A 23889-nucleotide genomic window follows, 5' to 3' on the forward strand; every position below is an offset into this window, starting at 1 on the left:
GTAAAATCTGTGTTGTCCGATCCTTAATAACTTTGAGAGATCAAAGTTCTACATGGTATCAGAGCTATGGAGACAACAATGCAGCAAGTTATTCCAATCTTCAATGGTGAATCGTATGGCTTTTGGAAAATCAAGATGATAACCATCTTGAAAACACGGAAGCTGTGGGATGTTATCGAAAATGGGGTTACGTCGAATTCGTCGCCTGAAACCTCACCGGCGTTAACTAGAGAGCGTGACGATCAAGTGATGAAGGATATGATGGCTCTTCAGATTCTTCAAAGTGCAGTTTCTGATTCAATATTTCCGAGAATCGCTCCGGCATCAAGCGCAACAGAAGCGTGGAACGCTTTGGAAATGGAGTTCCAAGGAAGTTCACAAGTTAAGATGATCAATCTTCAGACCTTAAGAAGAGAATATGAGAATCTAAAGATGGAGGAAGGTGAAACCATAAATGATTTTACAACCAAGTTGATTAATCTGAGTAATCAACTAAGAGTTCATGGAGAAGAGAAGTCCGATTACCAAGTGGTTCAAAAGATTCTAATCTCCGTACCACAACAATTCGACAGTATCGTTGGGGTACTTGAACAAACGAAAGACCTATCAACTCTTTCTGTCACAGAATTGATAGGAACACTGAAAGCGCATGAGAGGCGTTTAAATCTCCGAGAAGATCGTATCAATGAGGGTGCGTTTAATGGAGAAAAGCTTGGCTCAAGAGGAGAAAACAAGCAAAACAAAATTCGCCATGGGAAGACCAACATGTGGTGTGGCGTGTGTAAAAGGAACAATCACAATGAGGTAGATTGTTTCAGAAAGAAGAGTGAAAGCATTTCACAAAGAGGTGGAAGCTATGAAAGAAGATGCTATGTGTGCGACAAGCAAGGACACATAGCCAGAGATTGCAAACTTAGAAAAGGTGAAAGAGCACATCTAAGTATTGAAGAATCAGAAGATGAAAAAGAAGATGAGTGTCATATGCTCTTTAGTGCTGTTGAAGAAAAAGAGATCTCAACAATTGGAGAAGAAACGTGGTTGGTAGATAGCGGATGCACCAATCACATGTCTAAAGATGTTAGACACTTCATCGCTTTGGATCGCAGCAAGAAAATTATCATACGGATTGGTAATGGTGGAAAGGTTGTGTCTGAAGGCAAAGGAGATATAAGAGTATCCACAAACAAAGGAGATCATGTCATCAAAGATGTACTTTATGTACCCGAACTAGCAAGAAATTTGCTTAGTGTCTCTCAAATGATATCCAACGGGTATCGAGTCATCTTTGAAGACAACAAGTGTGTGATTCAAGATTTAAAAGGAAGGAAGATCTTAGACATCAAGATGAAGGACAGAAGTTTTCCAATTATTTGGAAAAAATCAAGAGAAGAAACGTATATGGCTTTCGAAGAAAAAGAAGAACAAACAGATCTTTGGCACAAACGATTTGGTCATGTGAATTATGACAAGATAGAGACAATGCAAACGCTGAAGATTGTGGAAAAGCTTCCAAAGTTTGAAGTAATAAAAGGCATATGTGCGGCTTGTGAGATGGGAAAACAATCAAGGAGGAGTTTTCCAAAGAAATCTCAAAGCAACACAAACAAAACCTTGGAGCTTATTCATTCGGACGTGTGTGGTCCAATGCAAACGGAGTCAATAAATGGGAGCAGGTACTTCCTCACATTTATTGATGATTTCTCAAGGATGACATGGGTGTATTTCTTGAAAAACAAGAGTGAAGTGATCACAAAGTTCAAGATATTCAAGCCTTATGTGGAGAACCAATCGGAGAGTCGAATCAAAAGGCTTAGAACAGATGGAGGTGGAGAATTTCTATCAAGAGAATTCATCAAACTATGTCAAGAGAGTGGCATACATCATGAGATAACAACTCCTTACTCTCCACAACAAAATGGTGTTGCGGAAAGGAGAAACAGAACACTCGTAGAGATGGCAAGATCAATGATCGAAGAGAAGAAGTTATCTAACAAGTTTTGGGCTGAAGCTATTGCAACATCAACATACTTGCAAAATAGATTGCCATCTAAGTCACTGGAAAAAGGAGTTACACCAATGGAGATATGGAGTGGAAAGAAACCAAGTGTTGATCACTTGAAAGTTTTTGGATGTGTATGTTACATACACATACCGGATGAGAAGAGAAGAAAGCTCGACACTAAAGCCAAGCAAGGGATATTCGTAGGCTACAGCAATGAATCAAAAGGGTATAGAGTGTTCTTGCTAAATGAAGAAAAGATCGAAGTGTCAAAAGATGTGACATTCGATGAGAAGAAAACATGGAGCCATGATGAAAAAGGAGAAAGAAAAGCGATTCTATCGCTAGTCAAGATCAATTCACAAGAACAAGGAGGAGGGAATGATCTAAACGCCCATATAGATCAAGTAAGTAACGCATTCAATCAACTTCATATTTCGAGTAGAGGAGTGCAAAACTCACATGAAGAAGGAGAAGAATCTGTTGGTCCAAGAGGTTTCAGATCAATCAATAATCTTATGGACCAAACAAATGAAGTTGAAGGAGAGGCTCTTATACATGAGATGTGTCTCATGATGGCTGAAGAACCACAAGCTTTGGAGGAAGCAATGAAAGATGAAAAGTGGATAGAAGCCATGAGAGAAGAGTTGCGAATGATAGAGAAGAACAAAACATGGGAAGTTGTGGCGAGACCAAAAGACAAAAATGTGATCAGTGTCAAATGGATCTTTCGGTTGAAAACTGATGCAAGTGGAGAAGCAATCAAACGCAAAGCAAGATTGGTGGCCAGAGGATTCACACAAGAATATGGTGTGGATTATCTTGAAACTTTTGCACCGGTTTCAAGATATGATACAATAAGAACCATAATGGCGATTGCGGCTCAACAAGGATGGAAACTCTTCCAAATGGATGTGAAGTCAGCGTTCTTAAATGGAGACTTGGAAGAAGAAGTTTACATAGAACAACCACCAGGTTTCATAGAAGAAAAAGAAGAAGGAAAAGTTCTTAAACTTCACAAAGCGCTATACGGGTTAAAACAAGCACCTAGAGCATGGTATGGACGCATTGATGGATACTTTATCAAGAATGGTTTTGAGAGAAGCATCAATGATGCAGCATTTTATGTGAAGAAGACTTCAAAGGAGATATTGGTGGTTAGTCTCTATGTTGATGACATCATAGTCACAGGAAGCAACGTAAAAGAGATTGAACGATTCAAGGAGGAGATGAAGAATGAGTTTGAAATGACAGACTTAGGAGAACTAAGTTACTTTCTTGGCATGGAAGTAAACCAAGACGATGAAGGCATTTTCTTATCACAAGAAAACTACGCAAAGAAGCTTTTGAAGAAATTTGGAATGCAAGAGTGCAAGAGTGTGTCAACGCCATTGACGCCCCACGGTAAAATAGAGGAGGTCTTAAGTGAAAAGCTTGAAGACGTTACGATGTATAGAAGCATGATTGGAGGTATGTTGTATCTTTGTGCTTCTAGACCAGACATCATGTATGCGAGTTCTTACTTGTCTCGCTACATGAGATCTCCATTAAAGCAACATCTTCAAGAAGCCAAAAGGGTTCTTAGATATGTTAAAGGTACTTTGACATATGGGATTCATTTCAAGCGAGTAGAAAAACCAGAATTGGTGGGATTTTCTGATAGCGATTGGGCCGGATCAGTTGAGGACAAGAAGAGTACAAGTGGCTACGTCTTTACGATCGGATCAGGTGCATTTTGTTGGAATTCCAGCAAGCAGAAGACGGTTGCCCAATCAACGGCCGAGGCGGAGTACATTGCCGTTTGCTCAGCAGCAAACCAAGCAATATGGTTACAAAGGTTGGTGAATGAGATCGGTTTCAAGGCAGAGAAAGGTATAAGGATCTTCTGTGATAACAAATCAGCGATTGCAATCGGAAAGAATCCAGTTCAACATCGTCGGACCAAGCATATCGACATCAAATATCATTTCGTTCGAGAGGCTCAACAGAATGGGAAGATCAAACTTGAGTACTGTCCAGGAGAGTTACAAATAGCTGACATATTGACAAAGCCTTTAAACACAACAAGGTTCGAGGTCTTACGAGAAGAGCTAGGCGTAACTATGAAGCCATGATCAAGGAGGAGTGTTGGACGTGATCAAGTCTTCATCTTATTTTATTATCTTAGAGGAGTAGTATATTATATAGTTAAGTAACTGATTTATAAACTATTCGTATCACACCGAAAAGATACGTATAGAATTGTTAACTACAAAACAGTTACGTGTGTGTGTATGTGTCTTTACATTGGGTTGTCTTCTAGAGACGTGTCCCTCAGTTAAAGTGTGTCATGTAAACCTATAAATACTGTTTATGTATCTAATAAAAGTGTGTGGTTTGTGTTTACAATAATTAGTGCAATACGTTGAGTGTCGAAAGAGAAACAGAGAGAGTAAGACAAAACAGAGTAAAATCTGTGTTGTCCGATCCTTAATAACTTTGAGAGATCAAAGTTCTACAACACATAGGCGAAGAAGACACCGAGCGGAACAATTGAACCAAATGGAAGCTCAGCTAGAAGAGCTTCGAAATGGAGGGCTTGATGAAGCAGAGGATGTGGTGTTGTGGAAAGGAAAAGGCGACTGTTTTACACCATGTTTCAAGATGAAAGACACATGGGCTGCAACACGAGAACAAAGGACACACGTTGAATGGCATAAAGGTATATGGTTCCCACATACCACACCTAGATACTCATTCATCGCTTGGCTTGCAATAAAGAATCGATTGGCGACAGGGGACATAATGCAGTGTTGGAATGTCGGGGCTAACGCTGCATGTGTATTCTGCTCAGAGCCTATGGAAACAAGAAACCACTTGTTCTTCTCGTGCCGATACTCACAAGAAATTTGGTCAGGCCTCACTTCAAATCTGCTCACAAGCCATTACACAACTGATTGGACTACCACCCTCAAACTCCTCACGGACAAGACGATGGGAAAAGATAGGTTGTTTCTCTTGCGATATGCTTTTCAGATTCTCGTTCACTCGATATGGAAACAAAGAAACAGTAGAAGACATGGTGAAAAACCATTACAGTCATCTTCCTTACTGCGAAGGCTAGACAAGGAGATTCAAAATAAGTTGTCTTCCGTATGAGAGCAAGGAGACGGGAGATACGCCGGATGTATGTCACTTTGGTTCGCCACAAGATAAGCAAAGCCTGGTCGTTTTGTTTTTCTCTAACAATGTCTAAGCAAACCTTTTAACTTACATTTGCACTTGATGTACAAACGTTTTTTTCGAATAAATTTTACATTTTTATTCAAAAAAAAAAAAAAATCACCTTAGAAGAGCTCACTAGAGCCGGTTAAGATACTACAGATGATGGAGCCAAAATGGCGCACGCTCAAGCTTCAAACCTTGAACATCGGATTGGAAAAACCTTTATATGAATGTAGGGTCCAAAACTCCCAAAATCAAGCTGAGCCGCTTCAAACTTCAGCTTTTGAAATCACCCCCAAACTCATGTCCTCTTATCATTATAACTAAAGGATCTTTCATTTTATTTAACTCATCGTCTTGCACTACCCAACCCAAAGGTTCCAACTATACCCGAAGCTTTCTAAAGGTCCAAAGACTTTTTTTTTTTCGAGCCAGACTATTCAAGCCAAGAAAAGCCAAACCCCACAAGCCAGTACTTTTCAATTCCATATTATAAACTTATCTGTCTTGTTTTAGTCCCACTAAAAACAACAGAATTTAATTTAGGTTGAGCTAAAACCCTTGACAAAAGTGTATAGTCGTCGATTCAGTAGCACACTCATCACTCATCAGATTTGATAGTTGACCTAAAGTATGACTACTCCATTTCAACTAACAAATGAAAATAAAAGAGACCTAAGGGTTAGAGGATTGAAACTATACTCTCAAGTCTTTTATCACTAGGCTACTACCAGCTAGTTAACTTGATGGATTTAAGCAAGAAAACGTAGAATTTATATTCGAGCAGATTGTTTAGCTAAAAAAGCTTGGGTTTGAAATTGCCTTTTCTCCCATATAAGCACGTCGGTTCCTAAATAACTCTTTCTAGCGGAGAGTGTCTTTCCAATAATTTAATAAAAATGGTGTTTGTATATCAAAAAAAAAAGAAAAAAGAAACTGATCGAGATAGAACGTTTGCAGTTTTATAAACAATTTAAAAAACAAAAAAAATTAAACTCAATGTATTTTTTATTAATTCACAAACAATAATAAATCATAGGATCGAATATTTACACGGTATCAAAACCTACTCGCCGCTACTATATAAAAATTGAAGTCAAATATCAACCGCAATTATTAAACCAGCAAGACAATAATTCATAAACTTAATATAAACATAAATAAATTAATGTTACACAACGATATATGGTGAGGGTTATTACTATCTTCTTCCTCTCAAAACACATCTCCTAACCTTAAGCTTTAGACATGACCAAAACATTTTTCTCCTTCTCCTTCTTCTTCACCAGCTCTCTTCTCCTTCTCCTCGCGGCAACTTCCGCAACCGCATCTACAGGGAATGTTACTAGTGGGTTGAGATATGACGGATGTGCTCCTGGAGACACCGTTGGAGAATGTATAACCGCAACGGTTGAGGAGGAGGATGAGGAAGGAGTTGAGGCGGTAGTCCGGCGGATTCTACAACAAAGAAAGTACTTAAGCTACAAAACTTTGCAGAAGCAGCCAACTTGTGATGGTAGAATTGCTGGTAATTGCATAGGGACTGTTAATCCAAAAGGTGCAACTTGTACTTACTACCAGAGATGCAAACGTGCCGCATAGTTATTTATCTTCGTGTCTTTTTTATAATTGTAATTATGTTGCCTTTTTCTTCTTAATTATGTGTGTTTTATTAAAATGTAAAAGATTTTTTGATTAAAATGTAAAAGAATTTAAAGTAATAATAAGAAAGTTGGGTAGGTTAAAAAAAATAAAATTTGTTGATCAAGTTTAATGCATAGAACATTTCTAGATGTGTATAAGAAAGTTTGAATCAATGAATCAATGAAACATATTATGCAACCGGATCTCCACTAATTGTGAGGTTGACAATAGCTATTAAAATACAAATTCCTATATAACTAAAAATAACACTTATCAAATGAGTTTTTATTTATTTTTGAAGCTTTATATGCATATAAACAGGCCTATATATTATTGATAAATATATAAACCTACAGTACTTTGTTTACTTGAGATCATTTTTTCGTTTATTTTTTTCAAAATACATCAAGTTAAGATCCTGAATTCATGGAAATAATACACTTTCAAATTTGGTGAAACCATTGAAATGTTCTTAGCTGATGAGCAATACCGTGCCTATGAGTAATAAAAAAAGGCATTTGTCTCAGGTTTTTAAAATATAAAACATTTTTTAGGGCCCCAAATATTAAAGATGATGTATCATAATGGTTTTGAAGTATCCTATTTTATTTGAATAATTAAGGATCAATTCCTTTTCCATGTTCCTTTAATATAAACTAAGTTTTCAATCCATGCTACACGTGAATATTTTCGATATATTTTGGTTAAAAATACATACAATTAGTTATAAATTTTAAATTAAAGTAAAATTTCATTTCAAATACACCATATTCAAATTATTAAAATAATAGTATTGAAGAATCAAATTTAATTAAAAGAACCACAAACCAATTTTATTATTTTATATTCAATTGGTTGTCAAACCTATGTCTTCGTATTTCTCTCAAGATTCTTTATCTTTTACTTTTCATATCTTTTATTGTCATCTTAACTATCAATTTTCTTTTGGAAGTTATCATCATTACTTTCACTGTTCGCTTCTTCGTTATACTTTTCATCTTCGTTTTTATGTTGAGCTACATATATATGAACTAAACGTTGTCATAAAGATATCATGTCATAATTGTTTCTCACTTTCTTTTGCCATATTTCATAATCCAAGTTTATCTTATGGTGTCAACCAAGTTTCTCTCTTTCTTTATCATTTTTAGATAAAAATCAGCCGTTTTTGTACCTAAATTTTGATGTCAATTGTTCAAAATGCAAAGAAACTTTCATCAATTAAATTTATTATCTTTATTACGCCTTACTAATTCCCCTTTTTTAATTGAAATCGGTACTTAAAAAAGAACAACTATTTCCACAATTTCAACAGAAGTCTTCATACTTTTGGACTCGTTAGATACCATCCAACCAAAGTACATACAACCTAAGTTAAAAAAGAATCATGCAAGATGTTGCCTTATTGTTCATAATGCATCTACTTGTTGTTTTAACATAAACAATTTTAACTATACTAGGGTAGAATTCGGGCTACGCCTAGAAACATTTGATATTTTAAAGTTTGTTAATTTTGAAAAAACAAAAAACATATAATGTTGTATTTAACATTTTACTAAAGAAACCATATATATAATACTATTAATGGTTTAACTCTATCTATTTATTGTTATTTCAATGTTATTTATATTTAATTTAATTATTGCTTATTTTTATCATTAATAGGGGCATAGAATTATTGATTTGAGATTATTTATGTTCTATAAACAATCTCCCCTTATAGCACCAATGATTTTCTAAAATGTATTAAAATCCTACCTTATTGAATTTACCATTTGTTAAAATCAATCCAAATATATGGTTATTTGATTAATCATTTATAAAAATGTGCAAAACTCGGATTTTGTAGTAAAATTATATATGATATGATTTAGAATGATTTGAGAGACAATTTACACTGAAAATTGTGGATAGGAAATCACACCGTATATGTACTATAAGAAATATCTACATTATTAGCCAGAAAAAGAGCTATTAAATGTCATCCATAGCGTTTTTATAAACGCTTTCTTATGCCCCTATTATGTTAGACCCTCCATATACGATAGCGTTTTTTCCATATGCTACGATAAAGTACTATACCATAACATTAGTAAAACGCTTTCATAAATCAACTTATACTAGCGATATATAGACGCTATGATCTATAATTTTTATGATGCTATAATATTCAGTGCCATAACTCTAATTTTATGCGATTGGTTTTAAGCTATTTGCATTTGGTGGAACCTATTTAGTTTTCAAAATATCTGATATATATAATAAAAACATCCAAAAGATATACATCATTTCATAAACCAAAAATTAATTCATACATAACACAAGTCTCAATCCAATACTTAACCTAATATCCTAACTTTTATATACTACTTCTGCTAAGGAAGTTATTGATGAGATCATGCAAAATCCTTACTTTGTTTTCTAGATATTGGACTCGGTTCTTCAAGGAAGTTAGCTCAGCTTCATAGGTTCTACAAGAAAACCTGCAATTTGGGACGGTTTGTTGTGACCACTTATTCAGTCACAAATTATAGTGACTTCTTTGTGACGATTTTGTGACCGTAACAACCACGATATAGGTAGATGCTAAACGGTCGCTAATTAACGACCAGTGGTTGTTGTCGGAACGGTCACATATGAACGACTATTTTCGGACCCTGTTGCGACGCAATAAAAATGGTCGCATATAAATCGCAAAGAGCGACTACTTACTGACGTCATGTTGGTCAGAAATGATAGTCCCAATATCGTCTTAAAGTAGTCGCGAAGAGTAGGTAGAAAATGTCGAAAATATGAAAATAATTGGGAAAAATGTCAAAAAATGCGCCAATTTTCAAATTTGGGACGAAAAAAGCATGAACTTTCGAAATGTCATTTAAATCTTAAAGTTTGGGTTGACTTCTTAAAAAAATGTCTAAGTTTTGTTGACCTGGCCATTTAAAGCGTGCCGTGAAATTTCCGTTAACGGAAAAATAACGGAGTTAATTTTCCGTTAACAGCTCAAAATGACGTCGTTTTAAAAATTAAAAATAAATAAAAAACTGACAACAGCCTAGACTAGAACCTTAGATCACTGGATCTGTAGTCAAGCATTAAACCGTTGAGCTACTCACGCTTTTGGTGTTTACTTAAGCTAATAGATATATATATATTCGTAGATGTAATTAATTGAAAAACACAAACCTAAAAGCTCCATTGTTGCCTGCGTAATAAACAACGTGAACAAGTCCAGAAAATAACTCTGAATCAGATGTAATCAAGAGTTCACAATACTTGAAATCGACAACATTAAACGGATCTCCAATTGTATAAATCCGAGAACGGTACTCTCCCCAAACAAACCATCATTGGACATAGACGAGCCACACGATCTCAACCTCACGCTCATATTTGACGTGATTCCACGCCACCTGCTCACGCTGTTTTCTTCTCAGGCAACAATGGAGTTCTATTAGTTTCAACTAGTTACATATATATAAGCTCAATCAATGTTGTTACAAGTTTACAGTAGCTCCATGGTTGAAGGCTTAATAACAGCTGCAGGGAATCGTCGGTTTGACACTAGGTTGTGTCCGATTTTCTTCTTATTTTTAATTTTTAAAACGACATCGTTTTGAACTGTTAACGGAAAGTTGACTCCGTTAATTTTCTGTTAACGGAAATTTCACGGCATGCCTTAAATGACCACGTCAACGAAACTTAGACATTTTTTAATAAGCCAACTCAAACTTTGAGATTTAAATGACATTTCGAAAGTTCATGCTTTTTTCGTCCCAAATTTGAAAGTTGGCGCATTTTTCAACATTTTTCCCGAAAATAATTAGGTGTAAGTAGGCAGAACTTACTTTTTGTGACTCTTAATAACGGTCGCAAAATGGTAACACTATTTTCGAAAACGTTTAAAATCATTAGAAATTAGGTGTACCAACTTTTGGGACTCCACATTATCGTCACAAAAACGTCACAAATATTTCATTATATATACGTACCTTTTCATTTGAATTCTTCATAACAAATTTCTTGAGATCGATAAGTAAAAAAAAAAAAGGAGAGAAAAAAGATAGAACAAAAAACAAATTTGAAACGATATGGAATAATTCATCACGCGAATCGATGTACAATCGAATCGATCTATTTACTAATAATATCTCGACGGATTATTTGGCGGGTGTGGAAGATTTCATTGAATTTGTAAGCTCTCATGTTCAAGACAAAAAATGTCGGTTTTATTGTCCTTGTGTAGGTTGTAAAAATTCTAAACGTATGAAAGTTGTCACCATTTCGAGTCATTTGCTTAGTAAGAGGTTTATGGCCAATTATTATGTCTGGTATGAACATGGTGAAGATTACAATGATACTGGGGAGGGAACTAGTACTTATCAAGAATATGTTGAAAACATCGATTTTACTAGTGGTATTCATGATGAACCTATAGGATTTGATAGGAATAATGTATATGTTGGGATGGTTAATCATGCGTTTCATGGTTCTGTACCATATAACGAGTTCATGAAGAACCTACCCAAGAAGCGAAACGGTTTTATGATATGTTAGTTGCTGCAAACACGCCGCTTTACGATGTTTGTCAAGAAGGTCATTCGCAATTATCGTTGGCAGATCGGTTCATGAACCATAAAGTCGACCACAATTTGTCAGAAAATTGCATGGACGGATGGGCGGAAACGTTTACAAAGTATTTACCTGAGGGTAATAAGGCGACCGGTTCCTACTACGAGATAGAGACTTTGATGCAAAAGCTAGGATTGCCGTACCATACATTTGATGTATGTATAGACAATTGTATGCTCTTTTGGAAAGATGATGAGAAGTTAGAGCATTGCAAGTTCTGCGGAAAACCAAGGTATTAGAAAAGTGATGGAAGAACAAGAATACCATTTAGTAAGATGTGGTATTTACCAATTGGAGATAGATTGAAGAGAATGTATCTATCTTAGAAGACTGCAGCTTCGATGAGATGGCATGCTGAGCATGAATCAGAGGAGGGATTAATGTGTCATCCATCAGATGCAGCTGAGTGGAAGAATTTTCAGCAATGGCAGCCCTCATTTGCATCAGAACTGTGTATCTTAGGTTATGTACTGACGGTTTCAATCCTTTTGGCATGTCCAAAAATCATTCGTTGTGGCCAGTAATTTTGACTCCATACAACTTGCCTACTGATATGTACATGAATAGTGAGTATTTGTTTCTAACGATTTTGAATTCGGGACCAAATCATCCACGAGCTAGTCTAGATGTTTTCCTCCAACCACTTATCGAGGAGTTAAAAGATTTATGGATGAATGGAGTTAAGGCATACGATGTGTCCTTAGATCAAAACTTCAACCTTAAAGTAGTTCTTATGTGGACTTATTCAGTCGGTAAGTTTTCGGAAATGAAAAGCCACGACTGTCATGTCTTTATGGAACGATTGCTTCCATTTGTGTTCGCAGAACTCCTACCGCATAACGTGCATCTTGCAGTATCAGGTAATTATGTCATATATACCTATGTTAAAATAAATTATTTATGTAATAATTTACTAATCATCTCATAAATATTTCTATCGTAGAATTTGGAGCATTTTTTCATGACTTAAGTAGCCGATCATTGGAGCAAAGTCGCGTCAAACTTTTGAAGGAGAATATTGTCATGATTCTGTGCAATTTGGAAAAAAATATTTCCACCTTCTTTCTTTGATGTGATGGAGCACCTACCTATACACTTACCAGATGAAGCCGAGCTTGGTAGTCCAGTTCAATATAGATGGATGTATCCTTTTGAAAGGTTTTTTAAACGTTTGAAAGGGAAGACAAAGAACAAAAGATATCCAGCGGCTTCAATTGTTCAATCATATATGAATGATGAGATATCTTACTTCTCTGAACACTATTTTGCTTCACACATTTCTACAGCTATTAGAAGAAGGTATTTCATATTTATATTATAACATTATCTTAAGTAAAATTTTGTTTAGCATTCAAACAACTAAACATAAAGTTATACATATGTTTAATTTGCAGGTCAAGTCGGTATGATGTTGGTGAAGCTCATGTTGGAACTTTTTGACTTAAAATTTTTTTGGTGATTTTCCGCCCAAATTCCGGTCAAACGGCTGAACGGAATTGTCGGGTCATTAGTGCATTGGAATGCTGGTAAAGAGAACTCCAAAACGGTATACTCATACGTCAAAAACGGAGTTGTATTGAATGAGAAATAAGGGTGTAAAGTTGGATACTTGGGCCAAACCGGGCCGAATCGAACCGAATCGGGCTGAACCGGGCTGCGGGTTGTCGGAACGTCCCGTCGTCGGCTCAAGGGCTGTCGGGCTTGCGGACCGTCATGCTTGTGAGTTATTGGACTTGCTGAGTTGAATCTTATGAAAATATTCTCAGGATAGTCACAAATATTCTCAGGATATGAGAGTCTCAGAATATTCTCAGGATACCCTCAAAATATGTCATGCTTATTCTAAGAATATTCTGCAAAATCCTATCTCTCTCTACTATATAGAGAGACCCAGCCTCTCATTATTTCTCAAGCTCTCAAACACAAAACACTCTAAATTCTAAAGTCTCTCCTCTCGCTCTATTGCTTCTTAAAAGTAAGTTCTTAGTTTAGTAGTTTCTGTTGATAAGCTTGAAGTTAGCTTAAAGAATAAGCTAACCAAATCCTAAGTGATTAGGATTAGATTGTATTTAGGAGTTATCTAAATACAATATTAGTAGTTATCTAATGTTATTAGGAGTTATCTAATAGCTAGAGTTTTCATATAAATAGAGATGCCAAGTTGTGGTAGTCTTATTGAGAAGTTTAGAGTTTGAGAGTTTGAGAGATTGAGAGCTTTGGTGAGAGTTTTAGGTTTTGAGTAAGTTTCCTAAAGATTAATAAAGAGTGAGTCTTTATATACACCATTCTCTTATTCTATAATTCGATATTTGGTATCAGAGCAATATTGAATTATCGAACAAAACTCTAAAAACAATAACAAAGCTTTTTGTTTTAGAAAATCAAACTATGGGAGATATAGTTCTGGTTACTACAGGCAGCAAGTTAAAAGAAACGAGCTCAGCTTCCATCTCATGTCCTCTACTCAGCGCCACAAACTATAACGTATGGACTATGCGGATGAGGTTGTTGCTCAAGGTACACAAAGTTTGGGATACTGTTGAACCGGGATCAGAAGACGTGGACAAGAACGATATCGCCAGAGCCCTCATCTTCCAATCAGTACCTGAGTCTCTAACCCTTCAAATCGGAGAACTTGAGACTGCGAAGGAAGTTTGGGAATCGATAAAAACGAAAAACGTTGGAGCAGAAAGAGTTAAGGAGGCAAGACTTCAGACTCTCATGGCAGAATTTGAGAGAGCCAAGATGAAAGAGACAGATACAATAGAAGACTTTGCAGGGAGACTTTCAGAGATAACCACAAAACTGCAGCATTAGGAGAAAAGATTGAAGCATCAAAATTAGTCAAGAAATTCCTAAACAGTCTACCAAGGAAACGCTTCATACAAATCATCGCCTCACTTGAACAGGTTCTCGACCTTAACAAGACAAGCTTTGAAGACAAAGTGGGGAGGATGAAAGTCTATGAAGAAAGGATATGTGATGAAGAGGAGGATCAAACAAACGATGGAAACTTATGTATGCAAACCATGATTCACAATCTCAGCAAGGTAGAGGCAGAGGACAAGGAGATCGCTTCTATCAAAGAGGGAGAGGTCGTGGCAGGTTTGGATATCAGGGTTACAAACAAGAGCGTGATACGTCAAAGGTGGTCTGTTACAGATGTGATAAGCTAGGACACTATGCTTCTTCTTGTCCTGATCGTCTACTTAAGCTACAAAAAGCAAAAGAAGAAGAAGACAATGACACTCAAGAAGCTGAAGAACTAATGGTGCATGAAGTGGTATATCTCAATGAGAAAAATGTTAAACCAAGCGAGTTTGAGACAAGTTCGGATGCAAGCAACGTATGGTATTTAGATAATGGAGCAAGCAACCATATGTTAGGAAATCGAGCTTTTTTCGAAAATTGATGAATCAATTACAAGGAAAGTTCGTTTTGGAGATGACTCGAGAATCGACATAAAGGGAAAAGGCTCAGTTCTGTTCATTAGCAAAAACAAGGAAAAGAAAATTCTTGCTGATGTATACTTCATACCTGATCTCAAGAGCAACATCATAAGCCTTGGACAAGCTACAGAATCAGGGTGTGAAGTTCGAATGAAAGATGATTTGCTCATTATGCATGACAAGGATGGAAAGCTGCTAGTAAAAGCAAATCGATCTAAAAATCGATTGTATAAAGTACTCATGGAGATTGAGCCTCCTAAGTGTCTACAAGCAATGGTCCTTAGTAACTCAGCAAAATGGCACTCACGGTTAGGCCATATTGGAGTTGAGACCTTGAAGACGATGGTGAAGAAGGATCTTGTTATCGGAATGCCTCAAATGGAAGTTGACAAAGAAACATGTGCTTCATGTTTACTCGGGAAACAAGTAAGCAAAAGCTTCCCTCAAGCTTCATCTTATCGTGCTACACAGAACCTAGAGTTGATACACGGAGATCTCTGCGGCCCCATCACACCTCCTACAAGTGCTCGGAACAGATATATCTTTGTGCTAATTGATGATCACTCTCGTTATATGTGGTCTATTCTCTTGAAAGAAAAAAACGAACCCTTCGAAAAATCCAAGAGATTCAAGACAAGAGTTGAGCAAGAGAGTGGAGTAACTATCAAGACTTGTAGGACAGACAGAGGTGGAGAATTTGTCTCTCATGAGTTCAAAACGTTTTGTGAAGAGAACGGTATAACAAGACATCTCACAGCACCACACTCTCCTCAACAAAATGGTGTAGTAGAGCGACGAAACAGATCCCTAATGGAGATGACAAGGAGCATATGAAGATGCCAAATTACTTGTGGTGAGAAGCTGTTCGACATGCCACCTATGTTATAAACCGGGTAGCAACAAGAGTTCTAACTAATCAAACACCGTATGAAGCATACAAAGGCAGGAAACCCAATGTAGAACACATACGTGTGTTTGGTTGTGTTGGATATGCAAGAATAGAATCTCCTCATTTGAAGAAACTAGATGACATATCACGTTCTCTGGTACACTTAGGAACCGAACCAGGCTCAAAGGCATACTGTCTCTTGGATCTAACCACTCACAAGATAGTTGTAAGCAGAGATGTAGTCTTCGATGAAACTAAAAGTTGGAAGTGGAATGATCTAAGAAGTGAATCAACAGAAGATTCAGGAAACTTTGTACTTGGTTTTGAACAATTTGGAAATAACGGACTAAGAAGAGAAAGAGAAGAACATGGTTCTGAGACAAGCGAGAAGAACACTGAGGATGAAGACACTTCTCGAGTCACTGAAGCAACAGAAACAGAGGAACCAATTCAAGAAGAAGGTCAACCACAAGAGAACACACAACCCACACTAAGACGATCTCAAAGGCAAGTTTCTATGCCGAAGTACTTAGAGGATTACGTTCTACTTGCTGAAGAAGAAAGTGAATATCTCCTCTCTGTAATAAACGAGGAACCTTGGGATTATGCTGAAGCAAAAGAAACACAAGAGTGGAGAGAAGCGTGTGAGGACGAAATCGCTTCAATTGAGAAGAACAAGACATGGGATTTAGTGGAACTTCCTCAAGGAGCTAAGCCAATCGGGCTCAAATGGGTGTTTAAGCTAAAGAAGAACGCAGAAGGGAACATAAACAAGTATAAGGCAAGACTCGTGGCTAAAGGTTACGTACAACGACATGGCATAGACTTTGACGAAGTCTTTGCCCCTGTAGCACGAATCGAAACAGTCCGCTTCATCATTGCCCTAGCTGCTTCAAACGGATGGGAAGTGCATCATCTCGATGTCAAAACAGCATTCTTACACGGTGAATTAAAAGAGATAGTATTTGTTTCACAGCCAGAAGGATTCACAGAGAAAGGGAGTGAAGGCAAAGTATACAAATTGAATAAGGCACTCTATGGATTAAGACAAGCGCCTAGAGCATGGAACAACAAATTAAACAAGATACTTGGGGAATTAAAGTTCGTCAAGTGTTCTAAAGAACCATCGCTCTATCGTAAGCAAGAGAAAGATGATCTTCTTCTAGTAGAAGTGTATGTGGATGATTTGCTTATTTCAGGTTCTAGCTTAAAGCTCATTAATGACTTCAAGAAAGGAATGGCGTCCAAGTTTGAGATGAGTGATCTCGGGTTACTCACATACTATCTTGGAATCGAAGTAATTCAGTATAATGGAGGAATTATGTTGAAACAAGGGAGATATGCAGAGAAGATCCTAGACGAAACCAAGATGAGTGATTGCAACGCAGTTCACATTCCAATGAACTCCGGTTTGAAGCTGTCAAAAGCGGGAACAGAGAAAGGAAGTCATGACTCGGAGACAGAGAAGAACATTGAGCCAAAAGAGTATAGAAGAAACATTGGATGTCTTCGGTATCTACTTCACACACGACCTGACCTCTCATACTGTGTTGGTGTGTTGAGTAGATACATGCAAGAACCTAAAGAAGGTCATGGAGTAGCTATGAAGCAGATTCTAAGATACTTGCGTGGCACTACTTCCTATGGACTATCTTTCAAGCGAGGAGACAAGTCGGGGCTAATAGGTTTCAGTGATAGCAGTCACAATGTAGACGAGGATGATGGGAGGAGCACAACCGGACATATATTCTACCTTGATGGCTCTCTGATAACTTGGTGTACACAAAAGCAAGAAACTGTGGCTTTATCGTCTTGTGAGGCTGAGTTTATGGCAGCCACTGAAGGAGCTAAGCAGGCAATTTGGTTGCAGGAATTACTTGGAGAGGTAACAGGAGAAGCATGCAAGAAGGTGAGACTACTCATTGACAACAAATCGGCGATAGCACTTGCCAAGAATCCAGTATTTCACGGCCGGAGCAAACACATTCACAAGAGGTACCATTTCATTCGTGAGTGTGTTGAGAATGAGCAAATAGAAGTGGAACACGTTCCCGGGGAAGAACAGAAGGCGAATCTTCTAACAAAGGCACTTGGAAGAATCAAATTCAAAGAGATGAGAGAGCTAGTTGGAGTTCAAGAGTTGTCGAAGTGTGAGTTCAAGCTTAAGGGAGTGAATGTTGATAAGCTTGAAGTTAGCTTAAGGAATAAGCTAACCAAATCCTAAGTGATTAGGATTAGATTGTATTTAGGAGTTATCTACATACAATATTTAGTAGTTATCTAATGTTATTAGGAGTTATCTAATAGCTAGAGTTTTCATATAAATAGAGATGCCAAGTTGTGGTAATCCTATTGAGAAGTTTAGAGTTTGAGAGTTTGAGAGCTTTAGTGAGAGCTTTAGGTTTTGAGTAAGTTTCCTAAAGATTAATAAAGAGTGAGTCTTTATATACACCATTTTCTTGTTCTATAAATCGATAGTTTCGAGAGTATATCGTAGATCTAGTTCGCTTGTGTCTAATACTTGTGTGCTTGGGTATTAGTTCGTGATCAGTTGTATCCTGGGATTCAAAAATTATGATGTCCGAAAAGCACTTATGGGCGATTTATTGAAGTAAGGAAAAAGATATCATATCTTGCCTCCGTGATTTACTTTTTGTCCTTAATTACTGTTATTGTAATTTTATTGTTATCGTTATCTTAATAGAATTCGTACTTGTTTCTCAATTCGGTTTTTGGGCTATTACAATCTTAATTCAATAAATCTGCTTTTAGCTTATCGCTCTAGAAGGATTGAGAATTTTTCGAATTTTTTAAAACGATTTTAAAATCTTCTAAAAATTGTTTCTGCTATCATCTTTGGGTGCTTACGCGGAAGGTTTATAGAAGAACGTTATTACTTCTTTCTTTCTCCTCTTTCTAAATTGCTTCGCAAACGCTATGTAGCGATTGTTATGGACAGTTTCTTATATAAACTTCTCTAGTTTCCACGAACGCTCATACTTGAGTGAGTTTGTGAAACGCGAAACAAGTTTTTGCGAACGCTTCTTAAGCGAGTTTGCAAAACTAATTCGGTGTAATTTAGTTACCTGAATTTTTTGGTTAATATACTAATCAAATCTGTTTTTCTGTGAACAGAATGACTGATATTAACACCAACAACGAGATCGTTGGCAACACCACAGTTGCTGAGACCCCGGATGAGGAAGCTTTGCGCCTTGCGAAAGAGCTTGAAAAGACACAGATCACCGATTCTGATATGGATAATGTGCGCCGAAATCTGTTCGGTAATGGTTCAACCAACACTACCATACCAGCCTCTGTTTCCCAAGGGATGATGTCACACTTGTTTGATGGCAAATCCGGGTTCAAAACGTGGCAAGAAAAGATGCGCTACTATTTGGTCAGCATAAACATGGAAAGGTACCTCCCAGAGGATCCACCAATAGTTCCTCAAGGTACCACATATGTGTATACAGTTGGAGGTATGGATACATGGGCTCAAGGTGACTATTGTTGCAAAGGTCTAATCCTGAACCGCTTGTTGAACGATCTGTTTGACCTCTACAGCAAGGCCAAGTCTTCCAAAACACTGTGGCTAACTTTAGAGAACAAGTATAAGACTGATGAGTCTAGAATGCAAAGATTCTCAACTGCGAAGTTTCTGAATTTCAAGATGGTGGACTCCAAACCAATCATGGAACAGGTGGAGGCTCTTCAACGTATCTGTCAAGAGATAGAGTTGGAAGGGATGTCGATCTGCAACGTCTTCAAGACGAATTGCTTGATCGAGAAGCTACCACCGGGCTGGTCAGATTTCAAGAATTACCTTAACTTCAAACGTAAGGCAATGACTTTTGATGATCTCATCCGAAGGTTAATGATTGAAGGCAACAATCGTGGGGCTCACGCGGGTGCTCAGAATCAAGGGCATGATGTTAATGTAGCTGAGCATAAGGCCAAGCTGAAAGGCAAGGGAAAAGGGTTCTCTATTCCTCAGAAGAACTTGAAGGTTTCATCGTCAACAAACTTCAAGAAGAGCAATGCTGAGCGGAAGTTCTAAGGAAAGTGTCATCATTGTGGAAAGATTGGACACAAGGCTGATGTTTGCAAGAGCAAAGCCAAGGATGTCAAGAGCCAGGCAAACCTAACTGAAGAGGATATGGTTGCAGTGGTCACTGAATGTAACATGGTGGACGACAACCAAGTGAAGTGGTACTACGACACTGGTGCAACCACACACATCTGCACAGATAGGACCATGTTCTCCACCTATGTGAATAACAAGTCAAACGAACAACTCTTCATGGGCAACACGGCGATGTCTAAGATTGAAGGTAAGGGCAAAGTGGTTCTGAAGCTGACTTCGGGACGTGAGCTTACTCTGCAAAACGTGAAGCATGTACCTGACATGCGGAAGAATCTCATCTCTTGAACGGTGCTAAGTAACAATGGCTTTGCCGTTAACTTTGAGTCTGATAAGCTAGTTCTTAAGAAACATGGGGTGTATCTGGGAAAGGGTTTCGTTAAAGGTGGACTGGTCAAAATGTCTGTAATGACAGTCTTTCCGAAAAATGTAGCTTCTGCTTCTGTTGTGGAAATGAATGAAAATCCTATTGCTTACTTGGTAGAGTCATTTACTACTTGGCATGAACATTTAGGACATGTCAGTTATAAAACAATGCGAAAAATGCAAAACATGAATTTAATTCCGAAATTCAAAACTAACCAAAAAAAATGTGAAGTATGCGTACAGGCAAAACTCACTAAAACTCGCTCACCACGAGTTAAAAGAACAACTGAACCTCTGGGTTTAATTCACACAGACTTATGTGATTTAAAATATGTGCAAACTAGAGGTGGTAAGAAATACTTTGTTACCTTCATAGATGATTGCACAAGATATTGTTATGTATATCTATTGCATAGCAAAGATGAAGCTCTGGTAAAATTCAAAGAATTTACACTCGAAGTAGAAAATCAGCTTCAGAGAACTATAAAAATAGTTCGAAGTGATAGAGGAGGAGAATATAATGAGCCATTCAATGCATTTTGCAGAGAAAAAGGTATTATACACCAAACAACTGCTCCTTATTCACCAGAATCTAACGGAGTTGCGGAACGAAAGAATCGAACTCTGAAAGAAATGATGAATGCATTGTTGCAGGAATCAGGGTTAGCCTAGAACATGTGGAGGGAAGCTTTTCTTACCACTAACTACATCCTTAATAGGATACCACATAAGGTGACTGCAAAGTCACCATATGAACTTTGGAAAGGTACAGTACCCTCGTACAAATACCTAAAAGTGTGGGGTGTCTAGCAAAAGTGGCTGTACCACCTCCCAAAAAGGTCACAATTGGGCCTAAGATTGTAGACTGTATCTTCATCGGATATGCGCACAACAGCAATGCTTATAGATTTCTTGTTTATAAATCGGATATTCCAGATATCCATGAAAATACAGTCATGGAATCAAGAAATGCATCGTTTTTTGAAGATATTTTTCCTTGTAGGAAAACTCAAAAACGAACTCGTGATCAACGAGTTGCAGCAACATCGGAAGCTGAGGACAATTCTTTGGGTACTATTACTGTTGAAGAAACAGAACAGGAACCTGAAGATCAACCTAGGCGGAGCAAAAGAGCTCGAAAAGAGAAATCTTTCGGTGATGATTTCTTGATGGCGTTTTTAGCTGGAAACGTACCAAGAACTTATTCAGAAGCCATGTCTTCCCCCGATGCACCTTATTGGAAGGAAGCAGTCAATACTGAAATAGACTCTATCTTGCAACATCATACTTACGAGATAGCAAATCTACCCCAAAGTTCTAAACCATTGGGGAGTAAATGGATTTTCACTATTAAAAGGAAAACAAATGGTGATATTGATAGGTACAAGGCTAGGCTTGTGGTACAAGGATTTTGACAAAAAGAAGGTTTAGATTTCTTTGATACCTATTCTCCTGTAACGAAAATAACTTCAATCAGGATGCTCATAGGCTTTGCAGCCTTAAGAGATCTTGAAATACATCAAATGGATGTAAAAACAGCTTTCTTACATGGAGATTTGGATGAGGAAATCTACATGAAACAACCTGAAGGGTTTGTTATCCCAGGACAAGAACACAAAGTGTGTAAACTTGTGAAGTCACTATACGGACTCAAACAGGCTCCTAAGCAGTGGCATGAGAAGTTTGACAGTGTTATGATGTCTAATGATTTTACCATTAATGAATGTGATAAATGCATATATTTCAAAATTACTCCAAAAGGGTACATTTTGTTATGTTTATATGTAGACGATATGCTCATCTTGGGGAGTAACACAGATATCATAAATCAATCTAAAAACATGCTCAAAAGATATTTTGAAATGAAAAATATGGGTCTAGCAGATGTTATTCTGGGTATAAAAATCATCAGAACTGATGAAGGCATTATCTTGTCTCAAACCCACTATGATGAGAAGATACTCGATCGTTTCAAGCATTACTCTAATGGGACTGCAAAAAATCCAGTTGATCCTCAACTTCACTTGACTAAAAACTCTGGTGAACCTGTGCAACAGGTAAAATATGCAAGAGTAGTTGGCAGTTTAATGTACTTGACAAACAGTACAAGACCGGATTTAGTGCACTCTGTAAATGTACTTAGTCGCTACACAAGCAATCAAGGATATAATCATTGCAAGGCTATAACTAGAGTTATGAACTACGTATGTTATACCAAAGATCATGGCTTGCACTATGGTAAAGAACCTGCGGTTTTGGAAGGTTACAGTGATGCCAACTGAATAGCAGATTCCAAAAACTCTAAATCCACTAGTGGATACATCTTTACACTTGGAAGTCCAGCAGTATCCTGGAAATCTAGCAAACAAACTGTGGCAGCCAAATCAACTATGGAATCGGAATTCATAGCATTGGATACAACTGCAGCGGAAGCCGAATGGCTTCGTAATTTCTTGGAAGACATTCCAATGTGGGGGATACCTGTGCCTGCAATACGTGTACACTGTGATAGCCAATCAGTTATAGGCAGGGCACAAAGTACCCTATATAATGGTAAATCTCGTCACATCAGACGTTGACATAAAACCATTCGACAACTTATCTTAACTAAAGTAATCACGATCGATTACATCAAATCAGTTGACAACCTAGCGGATCCATTTACAAAAGGTTTGAATCGAGATCAAGTTGCAAGATCATCAAGAGGAATGGGTTTAAAGCCTACCACCTAAGAGGAAGTTTGATGGTAACCCCACCTACAAAGATTGGAGATCCCATGACATAGATTCAAAGGGACAACTAAATCAAACTAAATCTGTTATAAGCACTGAGAGACTGTTGTCTCTTCCTAGTTCCTAAAATAATGTACAGTGCTTCCTGTATGTGTAAAGATTAAGCATTTGCTTTCAATGATTTGAACCTAGCTTTGTAAGATATGTGAAGTATTTACATGATATTTTTTAAAATACAAGCAGCTAGTAAATCACCTTGTGAGTGTGAAATGGGGCCGTTTCTAGGAGAATATGTGAGGCTATACTCTCTAAGTTCACTCATGATTAACCAGGCATGTTCAAGGCCACAATGAACAAAAACAAAGAACCACATTCTACGAGAAAATGAAGCTGTGTTATACTTGCTGTCTAAGTTTGCATCAAACTCCGGATGGTTAAAGACATCATGTTCACCATCTGGCCGAGTAAACTCGACAGGTACTAACAATCAGTAGGTTCAAAGCAGATAAACGCCACCAACTCAAATACAGTTAATTTTCGTTTATGCTCTCGAAGGTCTGTCTAGCTAGTTGCTTTAGTCCTTAGGATTAGTAAAGTTTTCATATGTTTAGACTTATTTCTATTCATGTGGGGGTTTGTTGGAACTTTTTTTACTTAAAATTTTTCCGGTGACTTTCCGGCCAAATTCCAGCCAAACGGCTGAACAGAATTATCGGGTCATTAGTGCATTGGAAAGCTGGTAAAGAGTACTACAAAATGGTATACTCATACGTCAAAAACGGAGTTGTATTGAATGAGAAATAATGGTGTAAAGTGGGATACTTGGGCCAAAC

General features: G+C 37.4%; 1 protein-coding gene and 5 pseudogenes across 6 annotated transcripts; all 6 read left to right on the top strand.

The window, feature by feature from the left end:
• Positions 1 to 66: 66 nt before the first annotated feature.
• Positions 67 to 4113, top strand: AT3G29775 (annotated as a pseudogene; the record flags this gene model as incomplete). Its single annotated transcript has 1 exon — positions 67 to 4113.
• A 427-nt stretch (positions 4114 to 4540) lies between these two features.
• AT3G29779 lies at positions 4541 to 5137 on the top strand (annotated as a pseudogene; the record flags this gene model as incomplete). Its single annotated transcript has 1 exon — positions 4541 to 5137.
• A 1210-nt stretch (positions 5138 to 6347) lies between these two features.
• Positions 6348 to 6950, top strand: RALFL27 (ralf-like 27). The gene has a single exon (NM_113904.3). The coding sequence runs from the start codon at positions 6452 to 6454 to the stop codon at positions 6803 to 6805; it is 354 nt and encodes a 117-aa protein (NP_189624.1). The 5' UTR covers positions 6348 to 6451; the 3' UTR covers positions 6806 to 6950.
• Positions 6951 to 10909: 3959 nt separating this feature from the next.
• AT3G29781 lies at positions 10910 to 12773 on the top strand (annotated as a pseudogene; the record flags this gene model as incomplete). The annotated part of the gene is made up of 1 exon: positions 10910 to 12773.
• Positions 12774 to 13892: 1119 nt separating this feature from the next.
• AT3G29783 lies at positions 13893 to 17962 on the top strand (annotated as a pseudogene; the record flags this gene model as incomplete). Its single annotated transcript has 1 exon — positions 13893 to 17962.
• Positions 17963 to 18950: 988 nt separating this feature from the next.
• Positions 18951 to 23081, top strand: AT3G29782 (annotated as a pseudogene; the record flags this gene model as incomplete). The annotated part of the gene is made up of 1 exon: positions 18951 to 23081.
• Positions 23082 to 23889: the final 808 nt, after the last annotated feature.

This window comes from Arabidopsis thaliana, chromosome 3 (assembly GCF_000001735.4).
Source record: "Arabidopsis thaliana chromosome 3, partial sequence".
NCBI classification, from domain to species: Eukaryota; Viridiplantae; Streptophyta; class Magnoliopsida; order Brassicales; family Brassicaceae; genus Arabidopsis; species Arabidopsis thaliana.